We start from the raw sequence: 18,661 nt of genomic DNA, 5'->3' as shown, positions 1-18,661 counted from the left end.
TTACTCAGGTCTGCCACGACTGTGTGTTTGACCCAAAAACACGTCACCTCTTTCTCTCTCTCTCTCTCTCTCTCTCACTCTCTCTCTCTCTCTCTCTCTCTCTCTCTCTATCTATCTGTGTCTCTCTCTGTCTCTCTCTCTCTGTCTCCCTCTCTCACTCTCTGTCTCTCTCTCTCTCTCTGTCTGTCTCTCAATTTCAATTTCATGTTGCTTTATTGGCATGACATAAAATACATCTGTGTTGCCAAAGCATAAGAACAAACATGCAACAACAACAAGGAGTAAATACATCTGATATAAAAATACGATGATATTATTGCAGATACTAAACAAATTCTGTGCATGTCCCTCAAAAGGTACGTTGAAACAAAAAAAATACAAATAAATAAAACAATAGAAAAATAAAAATGATAATATATACAATTCTCTATTTATTTTGCCTTGTATTGTGGCAGGAGAAGACATATTTAGCTGCTATCCATGCCATGCTTTTATCCTCTCCTAATAAAAAAGAAAGCTTTTTGTCTTCAGTGTAGGTATATGTTTTTCAAATTTTTGGAAATATTTGGTTCTTAAGTCTTCATATTTGGGACGTGTACATAGGAAATGTAATTCTGTTTCAATATCCTGATGGCAGTGTGTACAGACTCGTTCCTCTCTTGGTCTCCACACTTTTAAATGTCTACCTCTTTCAATTCCCAGCTCATGCTCACTGACTCTGTATTTTGTTAAAACTATTATTTCTTTTGGATTTCTTGTTTTGAGATATTCGGCCAATTGGATATTTCTGTTCAGGGATTGACAATCAATCAATCAATCAATCAATCAATCAATCAATCAATCAATCAATCAATCAATCAACATTTATGTATATAACACTTTACAGTAACCAGCAGGTATCCAAAGTGCTTCACATCAGAAACCAAGAATAAAACATATGATACAACATATAAAATAAAAAGAATGAAACATAGAAAACAGTAAAATAAAAAAAGGTTCCATAGAAATAGGATAGGGAAATTATCACACCACTACTACGTATTAAAAGCCATTCTAAACAGATAGGTTTTGAGTTTAGACCTAAAAAGAGCTACATCTGTAATTGTCCGAATATCAGGTGGTAACTTGTTCCAGAGTCTCGGAGCAGCAATCGCTGAGGAGGAGTAACAGAGGAGATTGCGTTGTATTTTATTTTCATTTTGCCTTTGTTCTGTATTCTCGTCTTTTAGTTTAGTTTCAAATCTTTTGATTGAAGACTGAGGATTGTCTGTGACGGCTCTGAGGCTCAGTGTACCTGTCTCTCTCTCTACCTGTCTACTACTGACTGTGTTTAGCTCCATGTACCTCCGAGCCAGAGAGCTTTGTATGCAATGGAATTTGTATCAGCTTGATTTAAATGCTGCCAAAATTTAATTAAACTTTTTTGAATTTGAATTTTCAGAGGGATTATACCGAGTTCTGCTCTGCATGCATTGTTTGGGGTGTTTGGGCGAACTTTTAGAATAATTTTACAGAATTCCAGTTGTAATTTTTCAGTGGTTGTTTTATCACAGTTTTTAAATTCTGGTTTCGAAATCAGGACCCAAACTTTGCTTCTGTAAAGCATTATTGGTGTTATCCGAAAATTGTTGATTTTAAGCCAAATTCTTGCGGGGATATATGTTTTTCCAAATTTGCATTTGATTGCATACAAAGCATTCTGAGCTTTATTACATAGTGTGTTTAAGACCAGGTTGAAACTCCCTGATGCACTAATTTCAACCCCTAAGTAATTATATGAACCCTTTTGTTCTAGTCTGGTGTTGCCCAAAGTGAAGTTGTAACTCTGTCTATTTCCCCGAGATCTGGCTCTTCTCTGAAATACCATAACACTGGTCTTTTTCAGATTGACTGTCAGTGCCCATTTCTGACAGTACTGCTCTAGGACGGACAGGCCCTGTTGTAAACCATCTTCTATTATGGACAACAAAACTAGATCATTGGCATAGAGCATGAACTTGATGTTGGTATCGTGAAATGTGAGACCTGGGGCTGCAGATTGTTCCAACATTGCTGTTAGTTCATTGATATAAATGTTAAACAGTGTTGGACTGAAACTGCATCCCTGTCTCACTCCATGCCCTTGTTTGAAGAATTCTATTCTTTTGGAGCCAATTTTTACTGCACATTTATTTTCCGAGTACAGTGATTTAATAGTGTCATAAACTTTACCCCCTATACCACTTTCAATAAGTTTATAAAAAAGCCCATCATGCCATATTGAGTCAAATGCTTTTTTAAAGTCTATAAAACAAGCAAATATTTGCCCATTTTTAATTTTGGTGTAGTTTTTAATTAAAAGAGTGTGCAGAGTGTAAATGTGGTCTGACGTGTGATATTTCGGTAAAAAGCCAATTTGATTTTTACTTAAGACATTGTGCTTGGTAAGGACGGACAGTATTCTGGCATTAATAATACTGCAGAAAACCTTCCCCAGACTACTTTTCACACAAATGCCTCTCTAATTGTTAGGGTCCAGTCTGTCGCCATTTTTGAAAATAGGGGTGATGAGTCCATGGTTCCAGATCTCAGGGAAGTAACCAGACTCAACAAGGTTGAACAGCTTGTGGAGGGTTGCCTGCAGTGTAGGGCTACTGTGCTTTAGCATCTCAGGGCAGATGCTGTCCTCTGTATCTCTCTCTCTCTCTCTCTTTGTCTCTCTCTCTCTCTGTCTCTCTCTGTCTCTCTCTGTCTATCTATCTATCTATCTATCTATCTATCTATCTATCTATCTATCTATCTATCTATCTATCTATCTATCTATCTAACTATAGCTGTGTTCTAATGGAGCAGTTTAATGAATGTCACAAACGACTTTTAATCACCTGTTAGTGGTATTGTTTCCCCAGAAAGCTGCAGTGCTACTATCGGCCACCACGTTCAGTAACTTCAGACTGTGTCACTATGGTGGAAGAAGGAGCCAATTAAATCCTTTACTTCCATTACTGCAACAGTTAAAGTCCTACATACAAATGTTTACTAAAGTTACAGTTTTTCTCTATTGATTTGGCACATTTACTTAAACAATCTTACAAAAGTTCAATCCTCACACCACATGGTACATTCAGCACTTGCAAAAGGTGATTACTCAATCAAAAGAATTAGCTCCAAATGTAAATGTTGTCATTAAAACAAAAAGTTCATTTATCATTGGATTATCCGTAATTCATTTGTAATTAAAAAATGAAAAGCAAGTTTTTTGTTTGTCAATTCCTTTAATTGTTATTCCTTTTGGATTGAAGAATGAAAAAGTCTGTGCACAAGTTTTTTCATAGTTTGAAACCAAAAACGGCAGTCACGTGGGTTTTTTGTTTCCAAAATGAAAAATGTGAAAACCAAATTCAAAACATCAAGACAGATAACATTTATTAAAAGTAAATATGTCAAAATAAAAGCATGGGGGAGCATGTCAGATGACAAATAAACAAATTACAATTACAAATTAATTACAGATTATCCAATAATACCCTGACCCAAAAGGTACCTTTATCATTGCTTAGACCAAGATGCAAAGACATCTTATCACATGACAGTTTACTCTGAAAGGGTGATAGTTACCCTCTCCTTTGCGTCGAAAGGAGCCAGTTGAGGTGGTTTGGGCGTCTGGTAAGGATGCCCCCTGGGCATCTCCCTATGGCGGTGTTCCAGGCATGTCCAGCTGGGAGGAGGCCTCGGGGAAGACCCAGGACTAGGTGGAGGCACGTCCAGCTGAGAGGAGGCCTCGGGGAAGACCCAGGACTAGGTGGAGGGATGGCAAGCTGGGAGGAGGCGTCTGGGAAGACCCAGGACTAGGTGGAGGCACATCCAGCTGGGAGGACTAGAACGCCTGCATGCTCCTTATTCCACAGCTGTAAAACTCAGTCTAACCCTCGCAGTGTGAATGTATTTGAGAACTGATTGTTTCTCCCGTTTTTTAGCTCTGTTTGTTATTTCTCCCGGGAAACTCCCGTAATTTGCATAGCCCAAACTCCTTTATAAATAATCGGAAGAATATGTTTGTCTAATGTTGACCAGTTGCCAGATCTTGTATGAAAAGCATCCTGTTCACACAATCCACATACCATGTAATGTATAATTTAATAATATTTCAACAGTGTTGGGCACAACAATTTACATGCATCTTACCTAGTCATATCGACAACCTCCATGCTTTTTTTAAGGTGTGTCACATTGATTTCAATGTAGCGCACAGCGGGAATAATGACATTACCCAGCACATTATAACACAGCGGGTCTTACAGTACACTTAACAGAAAAAAACTGTAGTCATTTTAAGAACATTCCAGTGATTGCACTTCCATTAAGTTGCCTGATAAAGATTATAAAATTATTTGATGACAGACAGCAAACCTAGTTTTGTAGGATTGAACAGCAACATGGGTTTTAAATTAGGATCACCAGAGGATTCTTCAGAGTTTAGTGCGTTTTTGGAATGAAAACAACTGCTGCAAATCATGAGATAAAGCAAAAAAAAAAAAAGAAAACATATGCAGTGGTGTTGATGATGTAGTAATGTTCAATGATGGGCTGGTATTTACCAGAGCTGACATGAAAAAGAGGAACCAGAATTATACTTCCTGTTACAGACATGTAGCTCATTCTTCACTTCTTGTAAACTGACTTGATTCAAACGCAGCAGCCAGACGGCAGAGTGAGCGGACTTTGATGTTTGACATTTTATTGTTCTCCAAACCTTCAGGTGAGAGTTTTTATTTTTATGCTTCAGATCATCATGTAGATTACTTTGTAGAGACCAGAGGCCTGTACTACGAAGCAAGATTTGGCGTTAACAAGCTAACTTCAGGTTCAACCCAGGGTTTTCTGTACCACGAAGGTGGATTAGTTGTTATCGGGTTCAGTCGCCGTGGTAACTCATGCTGAACTCCTAACCTGGTCGGGAGCAAGTTGTGTTGGAAATTAGAGATCAACCGGTGTTAAAGCACCACCTACTGACCAATCAATACTCGATTGATAACGGCGTCACCATTCTTAGAAGATCAGGCGGAGCTCGGTGTGCAGAGAGAGAGAGAGAGAGAGAGAGAGAGAGAGAGAAAGGTGGAGAGAGAGAGAGAGAGAGAGAGAGAGAGGTGGAGAGACAGAGATGCGCTCATAAAAGTTAAAACATTTAGAGACCAACAACCCTGTTAATATTCACTGATGGGTATCTTTATGAAAGATAGAGTTTAAGAGGAGGGAATTACATATAGGCTATTTGTAGGCTTCTTTAGCCATGTGTTGCCAATACGCACATCGGTTAGAATTATGTTTTGATATTTTTTTATTTTCTCTCACGATCACTTACCACTGCCAGGGTTTCAAATGAAATAAAACGCTAAAGCAACGACAGTTCATGGAAAGAAAAAGTGTAATTATGGTCAGATCTTGTGCCTGACTTATGGGGAAGTGATAGGCCTATTATTAAGCGTTGTTATTTAGGCATCTACAGCGTTGGCAATTTTTTTTTGCTAGCTTTCCTTCCTGTTTTAGGAAGCAGCGACTGTATTGCGTTTTGCCTGTAAAACCATGTCTGTGTTCTTCATATTTATGTAGAGTTATAGTTTGCTCTCCTATGTAAAATATGCTGCTCTGGTAGATGTTTGCTATTGGTCATGCTGTGCAAACACCGCCTCTTTTATGTGAATGCACGCACCGCTGATTGGGAATTCCTGGGTTGATTGAACTAGTTGTTAACCACCATCGTGACACAGCTTATGTGGGACCGTGGTTGTTAAGTTAAGTGAAGCTGGGTAACTGAAAGAAATCCAGGGCATGTTGATCTTGATTCGTAGTACAGGCCTCTGGGGTCTCATTTATAAACGTGGCGTATGCATAAAACGGGGCTGAAAATGTGCGTACGCCACTTCCCACTCAATGGTTGTGAATTATAAAAAACAAACTTGACGGGAGAATGTGCGGTCCTCCACGCAAACTCTGACCCATGTGTATGCACATTTTGAAGACAAAATAGGAATTGGCTACGCAGATGGTGAGGTGGTGAACTGAAGTCAGACTGCAGAAAGTAAATGGGAATACGATTACTCGTAATATTTTCTAGTATTGATGCCTCACGCACATTCTTTCACTCATATCATCCACATTACCATGAAGATGAAATCCAGCAGTGTTATTTGCGCTTGTACTGAGTGGTCCCGACCAGGCTAACTGCCAGGATTTATTTAATCCTGGAGCCTTTTCTGTTCACTTAGCAGTCACTCTGGTCAACGAAACGAATGTGTTCTTTAATAGGCCTAGTTATTCCATGTTTTCATAGCTGATTAAGGACGTTGGACGGGTGGAGACGCGCCAAATTTTTATCGTCACTTTTCAAATTAATAGTTAATTAATTTCACAGTTTACCACAAGTTTGTTGTTCTTATTATTATTATGTTCGATACCGTTTGAGTTAAATAGGAATTGTAGAATCATTTCTGTCAACATAATACTCATTTTTTGGACTATAGCCTAAATTATTAGTTTCAACAATCATCACCACGTCAGATTGGCGGATCTATATTCTACATTTGGCGAATAAAGCAATTGCTATCCTGACATTTATAAATGTTCCTGTTATTATTTTAACAACCATTAGCCTATTACTTTTTATAGGTAGGCCTATTGATATTCATTACTGTTAAACTATAGCCTACATTTATGAAGACGTCTGCACTGTGTGTTTTTTGAGGTTTATATAAAGTTGAAATGGCGGCTGAAGTTCCAAGGCTGTTTTCGACTCATTAATAGGCCTATATGAACAATATAAAAAGCTCCCTGGCTGCGTGTGTGTTTTTCGATTTACTATGGCGTGCCCGTTCATAGACGACGTAATGGACGAAGAAGCACTAATACTAAGAAGAGCTTTCCGACGAGAAAGATTTTTTCGGGACCGGTCGGACCCTTTGGCTTTTGACGACAGCCATCTGTATGAGCGATACAGATTTTGTGGCGATGGCATATGCTATCTGTGCAGACTGCTGGGTCCGAAAATTCAGCACCGCACATCTCGGAGCCATGCCCTCACCATCCCACAGACGGTGTGTATAGGGCTACGGTTCTTTGCCAGTGGCATATTTTTATATGCAGTTGGAGATGCCGAAAATTTGAGCAAAGCCACAGTTTGCCGTTCAATCAGACAAATGTATTTAGTGCTTAAAGGATTCCTGAACATCTTCATCACCTTTCCTGGACACAAACGAACATGCTTCATTAAGGAGGAATTCTACAAAATTGCAGGTGGGCCTAACATGAATTACAGATTACAGAATCGTGTTACTTTCACAGTAGGCCATTACTCATTATTTTGTGTTACAGGTTTCCCTAATGTGATAGGTGCAATGGACTGCACTCACATTAGAATAAAACGCCCCTCAGGTGTTCATGAGGGAGACTTTGTGAATAGAAAATCCTACCACAGTATCAATGTTCAGGTAAGTAGGCTACTTATGTTGTCTGTCAACTGCATAGGCCTAAATTAATTCTGAGCATGACATGACCTTGACACAACCTATTGTTTCAGATGATCTGTGATGCTGACTGCACTTTCAGCAATGTAGAGGCAAAGTGGCCTGGCTCGGTCCATGACTCCAGAGTCTTTAGGGCCTCTACAATTTTCCAGCGACTTTCACAAGGCAAGCCCCTGTCATTTTATTGATAAGCACCTTGAACATCATGATAGTGTCAACAGTTTCCCTATACTTCTTGTTCTAACTATTACATTTTGTGTTCTCAGGGGAATATGCTGGTGTTTTGCTTGGTGACAAGGGCTATGCATGTCAGCCATTTCTTCTGACTCCATTTGCAGACCCCCAGACAGCAGCACAGCACACCTATAATCTTGCCCATGCAAGATCAAGGGCCCGCATCGAGATGGCATTTGGCCTTTTGAAGTCCCGTTTCCAGTGCCTTCACCACCTAAGAGTCACCCCAGAGAGGGCCTGTGACATCACGGTTGCCTGCACTGCACTGCACAACATTGCCTGCCTGAGGAAGGAAAGGGCTCCCAGAGTAGCCTTGGATATGGACTGGGACAATGAAGCAATATTCCAAGACAATGTCAATGGCAGGCTGGTCAGAGACCAATACGTTGCCAATTACTTTTGATTCCTGAGTTATGTATGTTTCATTTGGCTTTTGAAGTGGACATTTGTTTTGGTTTAATTGTATAGAGTAGGCCTATATACCAAGGAAAAGACACCACAATGTTTTTTGACCTTTTTATTTTGTAGATGTCTCACTTGTCTGCTGCGAGCTTGGGGAAAGAACAAAAAAAGATTAATACATTGTGTTGCTGTCATTCTTAAAGTATGCATTTAAATGATCATTTACTTCTCTCTCCAGTTTCTTGATTTCCAAATCCAGTTTCCTCAGGGTTTGTCTTTTGATTTGCATATCAAGGTCCATTTCCTGCATTTTTCGTTTCTTTAACTGAATTTTTATCTCTGCCAAATCTATTTGTTTCTGTAGGTGTGTTGTGTACAGGGACCTGACTGTTTGGGAACTCTGTAGAACACATATCAGTTATGACTTGGCTGCTGTGAGACTTTCTTAAATACAGCAGGAATTGTGCATGGTGTGAATTTGTTCTTCAGGGTAATACTTACGATGTTGGCAGGCTGAGTGTTGGCCTGCACAGTGTCTGGGTCCTATTAAAAATATATTTGCTATGAGCACCACATCACTATAATCCATTATGTACTAAATAAGTATTTCCACAAGAGTGACATGATACTGTACCTCCTGTCTTCTTGAATCCACTGAAATAGTTTCCTCCTCGTCTTGTGCAGCAGATGTGCCTTCACCCTATACCAGATTCCACAGAATTGTATTGACAAAGGTTTGACAGGGGCCAGGCCTTGGGGGGGCATTAAGAATTAATACTCACCGGATCTAGGTCATCATAAAGGGGCTCCAGAAGAGTGATAGTATTGCCAGACACTGCAAGACAATGTCAGACAGTCCACATGATATCTTGTAGGCTAAATGGTTTATTATGTTTCATATTCAGGCTACTACAGTATAGGAATAATGTAGCCTACCTTGTATGAAGTGGGCACTTTCTGTGGGTGGGACAGAGTCGGTGGAGGTCCCACCCTGGATTCCTTCAATTATAGGCCTCCCTTTGTTCAGGTCGAGGGGCCACCTCCTCTGCTGGGGTAAATTCTGGGGTAGCTGGGCCACCCCCGGCCAGAACCTATGTGTCCTTTTTTTTACTGCTAAAATCAGTACAAAATAATATCAAATATGAGCAGTCCCCTTACGAGTGACCTATACACCTCATTTGTAGTAGGCCTACATTGTTTCACTAACATTAAACATTTACCAGTCTGCAAGATGTTCTTGTATTTGATTTTGACTTGCTGCCAGGTCCTCTTTTGGCCAGTCATGTTTGCTCTGTGAACATGAGTAACAGAAATTACATTAAAACCGCCAGACTATCATAACAAGTAACAGCCTTGCATGTTAATATGTATACTTAGAAAGAGAGAGAGAGAGAGAGAGAGAGAGCGCGTATCATTTGAGTATTTTAATTTAACGTTACTGTGTAGGCCTATACTCTATTTAATCTTCATGCTACATTGACAAGCCAATTAACTTACGTTGCTGACTTTTAAGGATGATGTGATGTACAACTGTTAATCTCTGCAAATAAAGATTAACTAAATGAATGGTGTTAATATAGCCTAACTGTTTCAGTGCAGTAAATATATATTTTTGGGGTAATAGGCTTACTTACGCATTCAGGCGGTCCGCAATGGTTTGCCACGCTTTTTCTCGCTGTTTAATGACAGCGGCCGTGTTGCCTTTTTTATTAATGATGTCTTTGACTTCCTCATATGTCTCCATTAGAATCTGCTGCTCACTCTGTGTAAAGTATGCACAACGTGTCTTCTCCATTTTGGCATCAGTAAATCTGTGATCGACCTCGCGGTCTTTTGAGGAAAGCCGTGGACGCGCATCTATCTGAATTAGTTCAGCCTGGCTCAACCTAGTCGCTCCTCCTCAGCCTGGCTTGGCCTTCGTGAAACGCACCAAGCCAGGATGCACAGATTAGACTAGGTCAAGCCTCGCTTTATCAGTTATCCTGGATTTATAAATTCTGCTTTTGTGAAACAGGCCCCAGGTCCAGGTTCTGTATGTTGAGCATCATAAACCACTTGTGTCATTTGTGCTTGGGTATTTCTTGTTACTGGTCTTATGTCAGTTTGTGTTACTGCAGCTTGTTTAGGCCTCACAGTCACTGCTTGTGTCCCAGGGTGAGATTGACTTTTGACATTACTTTTATCAACCCTTTCTGGTACAAAATAATCAGCATTCTGATTTAATCCACTTGTTCTTTGGGCACTGATCTTTTCAAAATATGAGTTCATTCCATCAGACACTTTAGAACCAGACTTTGAATTCCTTTCCAGCACATTAAGTTTTGCATTGGCTGCAGCCAGTTTTGTTTCCAGAGCCAACTTTTCCTTTTCCCTTCTTAGTTCCTCCTGTTTGGCTTCCAATGAATGTTTCTTTTTTAATGCAGCCATATGCTCCTCAAGTGCCGCCTTGTTAGCTTCCGTTTTAATTCTTGCAGATGAGGTGGATGATAATCTGGATAACTGAGAGTGTGACCTAGAATGAATTTTTGTCACACATGAAATGTTTGAAGCACTGTCCTCAAGTTTAATATCATCAGAAGCCACACTTTGGTTATCAGAAGGTTCAACATCATTGTCCTTTAATTCCACATATGGGTGGCCAGCATCAGCACACCAACTCTCTACCTCTTCAATTAAGTCATAAAACATGGCTCTTTTTTCATGAAAAATATTTCTTTTGTTTTTCAACTTCATCCTCTGGTAAATTCAGATTTAAGATGGATTCATGCATGTCATTAGCTTCCTCATGACATTTAATGAATTTAACCAGCTGAGATTGCACACATTTCACATTGTCAGGGAATTCCATCAAATCATGCACTTGCTTCATGTACCTCTTAGCTTGTTTGCATTTTAAAGACCTGTTTTCTTGACACGTTTTCACATAAAATGCCAAGCCTTTCACTGTAAGCTTGACGCTCCACTTTTCAGAGCGTGCGGACGCTGTTTCGCTCATTGCCTTTGATGCTGTGTCGGACATTATCTCCTTAACTTGGACCTTTAAGGCTCCTTTAATGTTGTCACTTTATTTGCAGTATTTCATAAAACACAGGGAAACATTTGTGTCCCTGTGTCTCCATTTCGGAGATTTTATTAATGCATGCGGCTCCGGTGAAGTAGGCTATTGCGCAATCTGGCCGCTCGTCATCCAAAGTACAACTTTCCTTTCTTTAAAAGTCCCAATATTCATCAATATGCAGTGAAACAATGACTCAAGTACTCCAATAGTAAAGCCGCTTTCCAATACAGCATCCTGAGTTAATATTTTCACATACCGATGCTGTTGCACAAATTTATGTAGCTATATCATTCAAGCAAAAACAGAAATTAAATACATTTATATTTAACTATTAAATATAACAAAACAATAACTAGCTCTAACAATAACAAAACAATGAATAGCTACAACACAGCCGTTAAGCTCTCGTGCAATCGGTACACTTAATGTTCTCGTTATCGGTCCAAACTTTAATACTGTTCATAACAAATCCTGCATGAAGAAAAGTGTGTTCACCTATTACATTTCGTCTTCAAATTGTGTCTCGGGGTGGGGGATACCACTAGTTGATGCTGTGATTTTAGCAGGCTGTTAACAATCACAAATTGTTGTAAACATAAATACTGCGGTGAACCCGTGCGTAATGCTGCATGATGGCACTGTTGGCCCTGCAGGAGGACTAACCCCCAATGGAAGAATCAGGAGAGAAAGAGACTTCAGGGCCCAATGACGATGACTGGCTAATATGCCGATTTAAATTCCCTAATATAGCTGTAATAGTAATATAGCTGTGCTCTTGGATCTATGTACTGAATTGGGTCCAATAGAGAGGGCAACGCACCAGAACCGTGCCATAACCCCGGTCCAAATACAGGTCCTCGCCACTCTGGGTGAAACCGGCTGTTTCCAGAGGGAAATGTCAGACAGCTAAATGTTTTTTTAAATCAATATTATATATAATCTTCTACTTTATCACTAAGGCTTGTTTGGATATAATATATAGTTCTGTTGAATCTTATTATATACGTCTGGTGTATTGAAGCTGTCCCCGAGTCGCGTAATGCCTGCCGATTTGGAAGATTTTATTAATAAAGGTAGTCTATAGATCCGGGTTCCCTACACTATGCGACAACAGGCCAAATTATAATTCAATTTGCAGCAATTCCCGAGCGTCTGAGAAGTTTTTAGCTTTTTCCCCGCCAGTCATCATGATTCGGCGTAAAGAACAACTGCCAGGGCCATTAACATACTGATCAGCATTCATGAGGTGTTCTGCATTGACTATTTATGGTTAAAAATGGGCATGTACAGGGCGGGATAAGAGGCTGATTCACGTATGCACACTTGTGGCTAATCTGTGATTTATAAAGGGAACATTGCTTACAGATGTGCGTACGCACGGTTTTATGAATCTGATTTATTTTGGCGTATGCCATTTTTGGCTTTAGGGTGTACGTACACTTTAAGTAAGGATCCTTTGCACAGTTTTATAAATGAGACCCCTGAGGCTGGAGTCAGGCTTCACTCTTTACTGGATTCTTAGTGGTCCAGTTGAACAGATTGTAAAATTTGAACAGAGTGCAGTTGAAAGAACATTGGATAAATACTTTTCAGTTTTACATTTAAATATTACTAGTCTTACAATACTTTAGTACTAAACTACTACAAACTCTCAGTACTGGGTAATATTTACTTACAAGTATCTGTATCTCTAACATAGTAAACAATATTGCATGCTGGTGAGTGGAGGATTAATAAAACATGATGGACTCTTCAGAAGAGATCATTATCTTCACTTGAGTTTCTGCACAGGAAAGTCATCAGACGCCACAATCTTCTGAACATAGTCAGACTGAGAGAGTTGTGTGGAGCTTATAGTCTTAATTAGCTTTGTAACAACTTGTAACAATGGCTTAAATGTAACAGACGTTCATTAATATCACAAAGTTATGCACTAAAGCTTTAAACCTATCTCCCCCCACAATTTTTTGGCTCTATTGACAGCAGACTCCGGGAACTTTATCTACAGACTGTCCTCGACAAATTTACCATTCAGAATTTTGATGTATCAAAAGTTGAGCCCACAATGCATTGAAATGTTTTACTGCATAAAGTAGTGTAAACAAAGTCTTCCAAACTAAACCTCTGATGTTCATGGATAAAACTCACATTCAACATTATGAGGTCACTGTAGATTTAGTGTGCAACATTTCAGAATTTTATCTCAAAAAGTATATTTTTATAAAATGTTTGAATTGTGCCCTTTACCATTACAGTCAATGCAAAATAGAGCATCTTTAAACATCAGTTTGTCACTAATTGATCTTTGAGAAAAGAAATGACAGCTATCTCTAGGTTGTAGTACACAAAGTACACAAATTCTGTGAATTTTCTAGTGAGAAATTACTTTTTGACAGTACATTAAAATGCTGCAGTCCGGCCCCTTACATATCACATATTGTGAAGCCAGTTGTTGTGCCAAATAGCTCCCTGAGATCAGCACCTGCCTACGGCAACAAAGGTTCTGACTTGAGCCCCTCGTGTTGCCGTACTATCAGGCATTGTGCGAGAGTGAGATGTTTGGAGTTCAAATCCCCTACGCACAACTTACGAACTCTCACTTAAACAGGAGCCCTGTTCCTTGGGCATAACCACGGTGATGAGCAGGAATGTCTCTGTTTGGCACCTATGCTGACAGAACCCTTGACATTTTTCTCCTCTTCTCCATCCACCGCTTTTTCCTTTTCCTGCAGCTATAATTAATGTTGGATGTTCCTCCTGTTCTAGTTTGACTCCTGTTCTAGTTTGACTTTGTCAGTCTGCTCTCCGGCTCTGTGGAGATGGTGTGGGTAAAGTGCTCCATCAAGTGGACTGATTCAGATTAATTTTATTTAAACAGGGACAATGCACAAGTTAACATTCACCTTGTATAAGAACAAGGAGAGATGCATTGTGCCAGGTTGTAGCACAAGTGCTATTTTCCACCTGTAGTCCCTTGACAGGTCATTAACACTATAAAAATTCCATGCAAGTGAAATACAAAACATTAAAATATACAATTTTACAACCACCGTCACAACTCATTTACAATTAAAACTATCATATGCTCAATTGTTCCCCCTTCCTAGAACCCCCCCCCCCCCACCCCACACCAGTAAAGCTATGCAATCAAAATCCATACCTCTCCCAATACACACACACACACACACACACACACACACACACACACACACCCCTCATAAATGTGTACAATTTTGTTGTAACAGTAACCTTGCTTTTGTCAAACTCGAAAGGTTTGATGATTTGTACACATAATAAGATTGGAACATGGAACCATGGTTACAGCTGCTGAACCATCTCTAACTATGTTCTCCATGTCAGAGCACTCAGATCAGTCCAGCACTGTGTGTGTGTGTGTTTTGTGTTAAAGCCCAGAGCAGCAGCAGAGACCAGACTCTCCTAAACCTGAACCCAGATGTGTGTCCATCGAGAGCCACCGGTTCATGGATCCACCTTTAGTGTTTAAAGGACAGCTTCCTGCAGGGATTCAGTAAGTCGCAAAGGACCTTTCTATTCGATGCAAATAAAATGAGAACAAATCAGGTACATTAAAGCCATTTGGAGTAGGTGGCTCAGTGTTAAGCTAACCGACGATCAGCCATAAACTGTGTTGTACAGCGACGAGCAGTTTAACCCAACTTAATTTATACATGTGTTGGGGAAAAGCACTTGAGGTGAAACCAAATAGGCTTTCTCCAACAGACTTTGGATCTGTATCATAGAAACAGAAAGAAACTGAAAGAAATTACAGATAATTTTGGATTAACACAAATCATCAGTGATCCCACTAGAATAACAAATCGCTCTAAAACTCTAATAGACCAGGGGCCTGTTGCACAAAAGTAGAATAAAGAAATCCAGGATAACTGAAAAAGCGCAGCTTGACTTAGTGTGATCCGCTCATCGCGGCTTAATCGGTTGCACGTTTGCCGAGCCAGGATAAGTAGGTGAAGCTATGTCAGCCAGGTGTACATAGCTGGGATAAGTGCGCGTTCACGGCTTTCTTAAATAGACCACGGTATCGATCACAGATTTACTGATGCACAAATGGAAAAAGACACCGTGCAGCCATATGTTTCACCCCCGCTGAGCAGCAGCTTCTAATGGAAATTTACGAGGAGGTGAAACATATAATATGCAAAAGGGAAATATGACTGTTATCAAACAAAAAAGACTGACAAAAAGTCAACAAAGCGGACCCCGAATGCATTATGGATTTAAAAAAAATCTACTTAGTCACTCCACGTTTTAATTGCTTTAATATGCTTGTTTTATGTATTGGTTTTATTGCTCTATCTGTTTTTATGCGCTAAATGTGCTGGTTTTACTGTAAAGTGTCTTTGAGTAGCCTGTAAAGCACTATATAAATAAAATGTATTATTATTTAGTCTACTTTGCCTTAAAAGTGAGCAGAGGGAATTCTTGTTCCTGGGAAATTTATAAGGACTAGGCTTAATTTCAAAGCTTATTCATAATGCGAGGATATGTTTTACAACCATATGCACAAATCTCCATAAGCTATGTCTAATTCTAAATATCTTTCTACAATTAATGTTCATATAGAACAAACATGACTGGACAAAAACTAGAAAAAGGAGTGACTTCAATACACACTGTAAGCATATCTGTAAAACAATGTAGCCTGTTATTATTCATGTTTTTTTTTCTCACTCCCAAGATGACAGGTGACAGCCCCAAAATAAAATGATTAAGAAGCTTTGTGGCATTCCAACACATTCTCACTCCCATTTGGTAAAAAAAGGACGTTTGATCAGGTGCCGTTGTCGTCGTTATTGATGCTAAAAGTCCCCTTTAAAGTCCACTGCACGGTGTGGGAGGATCCCCCCATCTCCCCCCGCCTCCCCGCATTGCACGGGGCACATTTCACGGGGACAGCAGCGGAGGAAAAGCCCATTTCCTCCGTATCGTCCCACTTTTTACCATTACCATCTCAACAACTGCAGTAGTAGGATTTAAATCAAACTCGTGATAGCAATAGTGACAAGTAATGCATGTTAATAAAATGAAGCAGAACACATTCAGAAGACAACAGAATAACTGTTAAACACGTTTATTTCGGATCAGAGCGGCAGCTGATTTAACACATCAGACTCCATAGTGGGGCAGATAAGGGGGGAAATCGTTCACAAGTGGATACAAGCACCAAATTTTGTGTGGTTATCCCTCTGGGGCCAATAATTTGAAAAATGTTAGCCACTTGATTTTTCAAAATGGCCGCCATTTTCCAAGATGGCCGCCATTTCCAGCATTGGAAAACACATATCTTGCAACATAATTTTAATCATGGGACATATTTCAAGGTTTTTACCTTTGAATCCTATGTTCTTGACTATAGAGATGTCACATACATATCTATTTTGTGTTTAGAGTCTTTTTGTGGTATTTATAGTAAATAATGTGAAAAAACATGCATGAAACATGACATAATTCCAAGAAATTATTATGAAGTATGCCAAAGTAACAGGACGTTTTACGTTATTTCCTTTTTATGTTCATTGTATTTATGTGGGTGATTATATTCATGTTCATTAAAGCCAACATTGCTAGTCCTGGCACTTACAGCTGCACAGTGTTGTACAGGTAAAACTGGTTACACATATAGCCGACGGCTGACCGTTGACAGTAAAGCCAGTCGAAATGATCAGTCTCCCCGTGTTGGTCCAAAAAGTGCCACAGAACACACCGATGAGACGAGACAAGATGAGACGTAATACATCTCTATAACAGCAGGGGGAGCTAATCTGTATTGTTGCCCAAGTAATGAAAACTGGTAGCTGATTGGACAAACGCGTCACATGGGTTTGTTTTCTCCGGAAATTCAAAGACAGACTGTCATGGCGGCCGTTCAGAATACCATCTCATATGGTACTAAAATAGTTCACCGAAACATGTTTCTGAAAACATTTGAAGAGAGAAATAGGCCGTGTGTGTGTGTGTGTGTGTGGTGTGTGTGTGTGTGTGTGTGTGTGTGTGTGTGTGCAGTTCCTGAATCTGTCTTCATTTCAGATCAACAGTTCAGCTCAGTTTAAAAGATTTTCATCAGATTTTGAGAGACTCTATTCACCTCATTCAGCTCCCCATTTCCGGGTGAGTCCCGACTGCCCTGCCGCCGACTGAACGTGTCAGGTCGGCCAAAATGAACGCCGACAGCCCCCCAGACTGACGACAGCACGGGACACACTGAACTGACTCAAGTCACTGACCTCACCAGACTGTCCAACGGCCGATAATCGGCCGTATGTGTCAGCACCTTAAGACCAAAGTGATAGCATTTACATCTTCCACGGCATTCTGCTTTGCATCCACATTTGGTCAGTTGCTGACAGCTCTCTACAATTGGTGATAGCTCTGTCCAGATGATCTGCCATAGATCACCTTTCTTGGTCCATCCCCACTCAGAAGGACTCAGTATTTCTGGCTGGCATACAGTTGCTTGACTCCAGATGCAGCCTGCCTGGTAGGCTGAATACTTTACATGCTGCAGCAATGCTGCTTGAGTAGGAGGAATGGCTTCATATGGCCTTTGCTTTCTGGCAAACAAGTCCAACCTGGCTTCATCTACTCCTCCTGCTTCGCTGGATCTGTCATACATCATGACCACAAACTTTTCTAAAATCTTCAGGATGCTGTCATTAGTGTTGGGCGGTATACCAATTTGTACCGTATACCGGTATTAATTTCCCATATGATATGAATTTTTCATATACCGTAATACCGATGCATTGCCGCAGAGAGCGCTACAGTCAAAGTAATTTGCGAGTGAATTGAGAACGGGACCCCTGTTAACTCACTCATTGTAGTAACTTTATAACACAACAATTAATAACCCACAACTAACTCTCTTTAACAGGATAAAACACCATAACACACAACTATTTTTGACTTAAACTATTTATAATATATTTCTAACACTAATAATTTTACATTTAAAAATTCACACCGCCGAACAGCATGCTGGGTAACATTATAGCTGCTAGCTAGCTAGGTAGTATAATAGTCCATTAAGCTAGGAGAGGCTCCGGTTGCTACTACACATTCAAGAACCAAGAAGAAAGTTAGAGGATGAAGAAAGAACGGAGATACGCCAGAACAACGTGTGCTCAAGAGAGGAGCCGTCTGTTGTTTCCAAGCTTTTTGTTTCTGAAAAATCAGACATAATTTAGCCACTGTTGTTACCCATCGCTCTAACATTACTTGGTTACTCGGCCGTGCGAATGTTAAAGACATGTCACTTCAAGCATGCAGCGGAGCAACATTATGAATGCAATCCCCGCTTGACCGTTGAGAAAGACGTCCTCCTTCAGCACCTTTTTCTTCAAAGAACTGACAGAGACTTGTTCCTGATGGAAGAAGTTCATGCAGTTCTTCTTGATTGGCTCATAAAGTTTGGGTTATTCAAGTCCTTTTA

At 40.0% G+C, this 18,661-nt stretch overlaps 1 protein-coding gene across 1 annotated transcript; it reads left to right on the top strand.

The window, feature by feature from the left end:
* Positions 1 to 6,805: 6,805 nt before the first annotated feature.
* LOC120563591 (putative nuclease HARBI1) lies at positions 6,806 to 8,702 on the top strand. The gene is made up of 3 exons (XM_039807848.1): positions 6,806 to 7,463; positions 7,553 to 7,664; positions 7,766 to 8,702. Exons 1-3 carry the CDS (start codon positions 6,837 to 6,839, stop codon positions 8,134 to 8,136), a joined length of 1,110 nt encoding a protein of 369 aa, XP_039663782.1. The 5' UTR covers positions 6,806 to 6,836; the 3' UTR covers positions 8,137 to 8,702.
* The last annotated feature ends 9,959 nt before the right edge of the window (positions 8,703 to 18,661 follow it).

Source organism: Perca fluviatilis, chromosome 1 (assembly GCF_010015445.1).
Source record: "Perca fluviatilis chromosome 1, GENO_Pfluv_1.0, whole genome shotgun sequence".
In the NCBI taxonomy this organism is placed as follows: domain Eukaryota; kingdom Metazoa; phylum Chordata; class Actinopteri; order Perciformes; family Percidae; genus Perca; species Perca fluviatilis.
The sequence above is the reverse complement of the archived record's forward strand: the minus strand, read 5'-3'. Positions and strand labels throughout refer to the sequence as shown.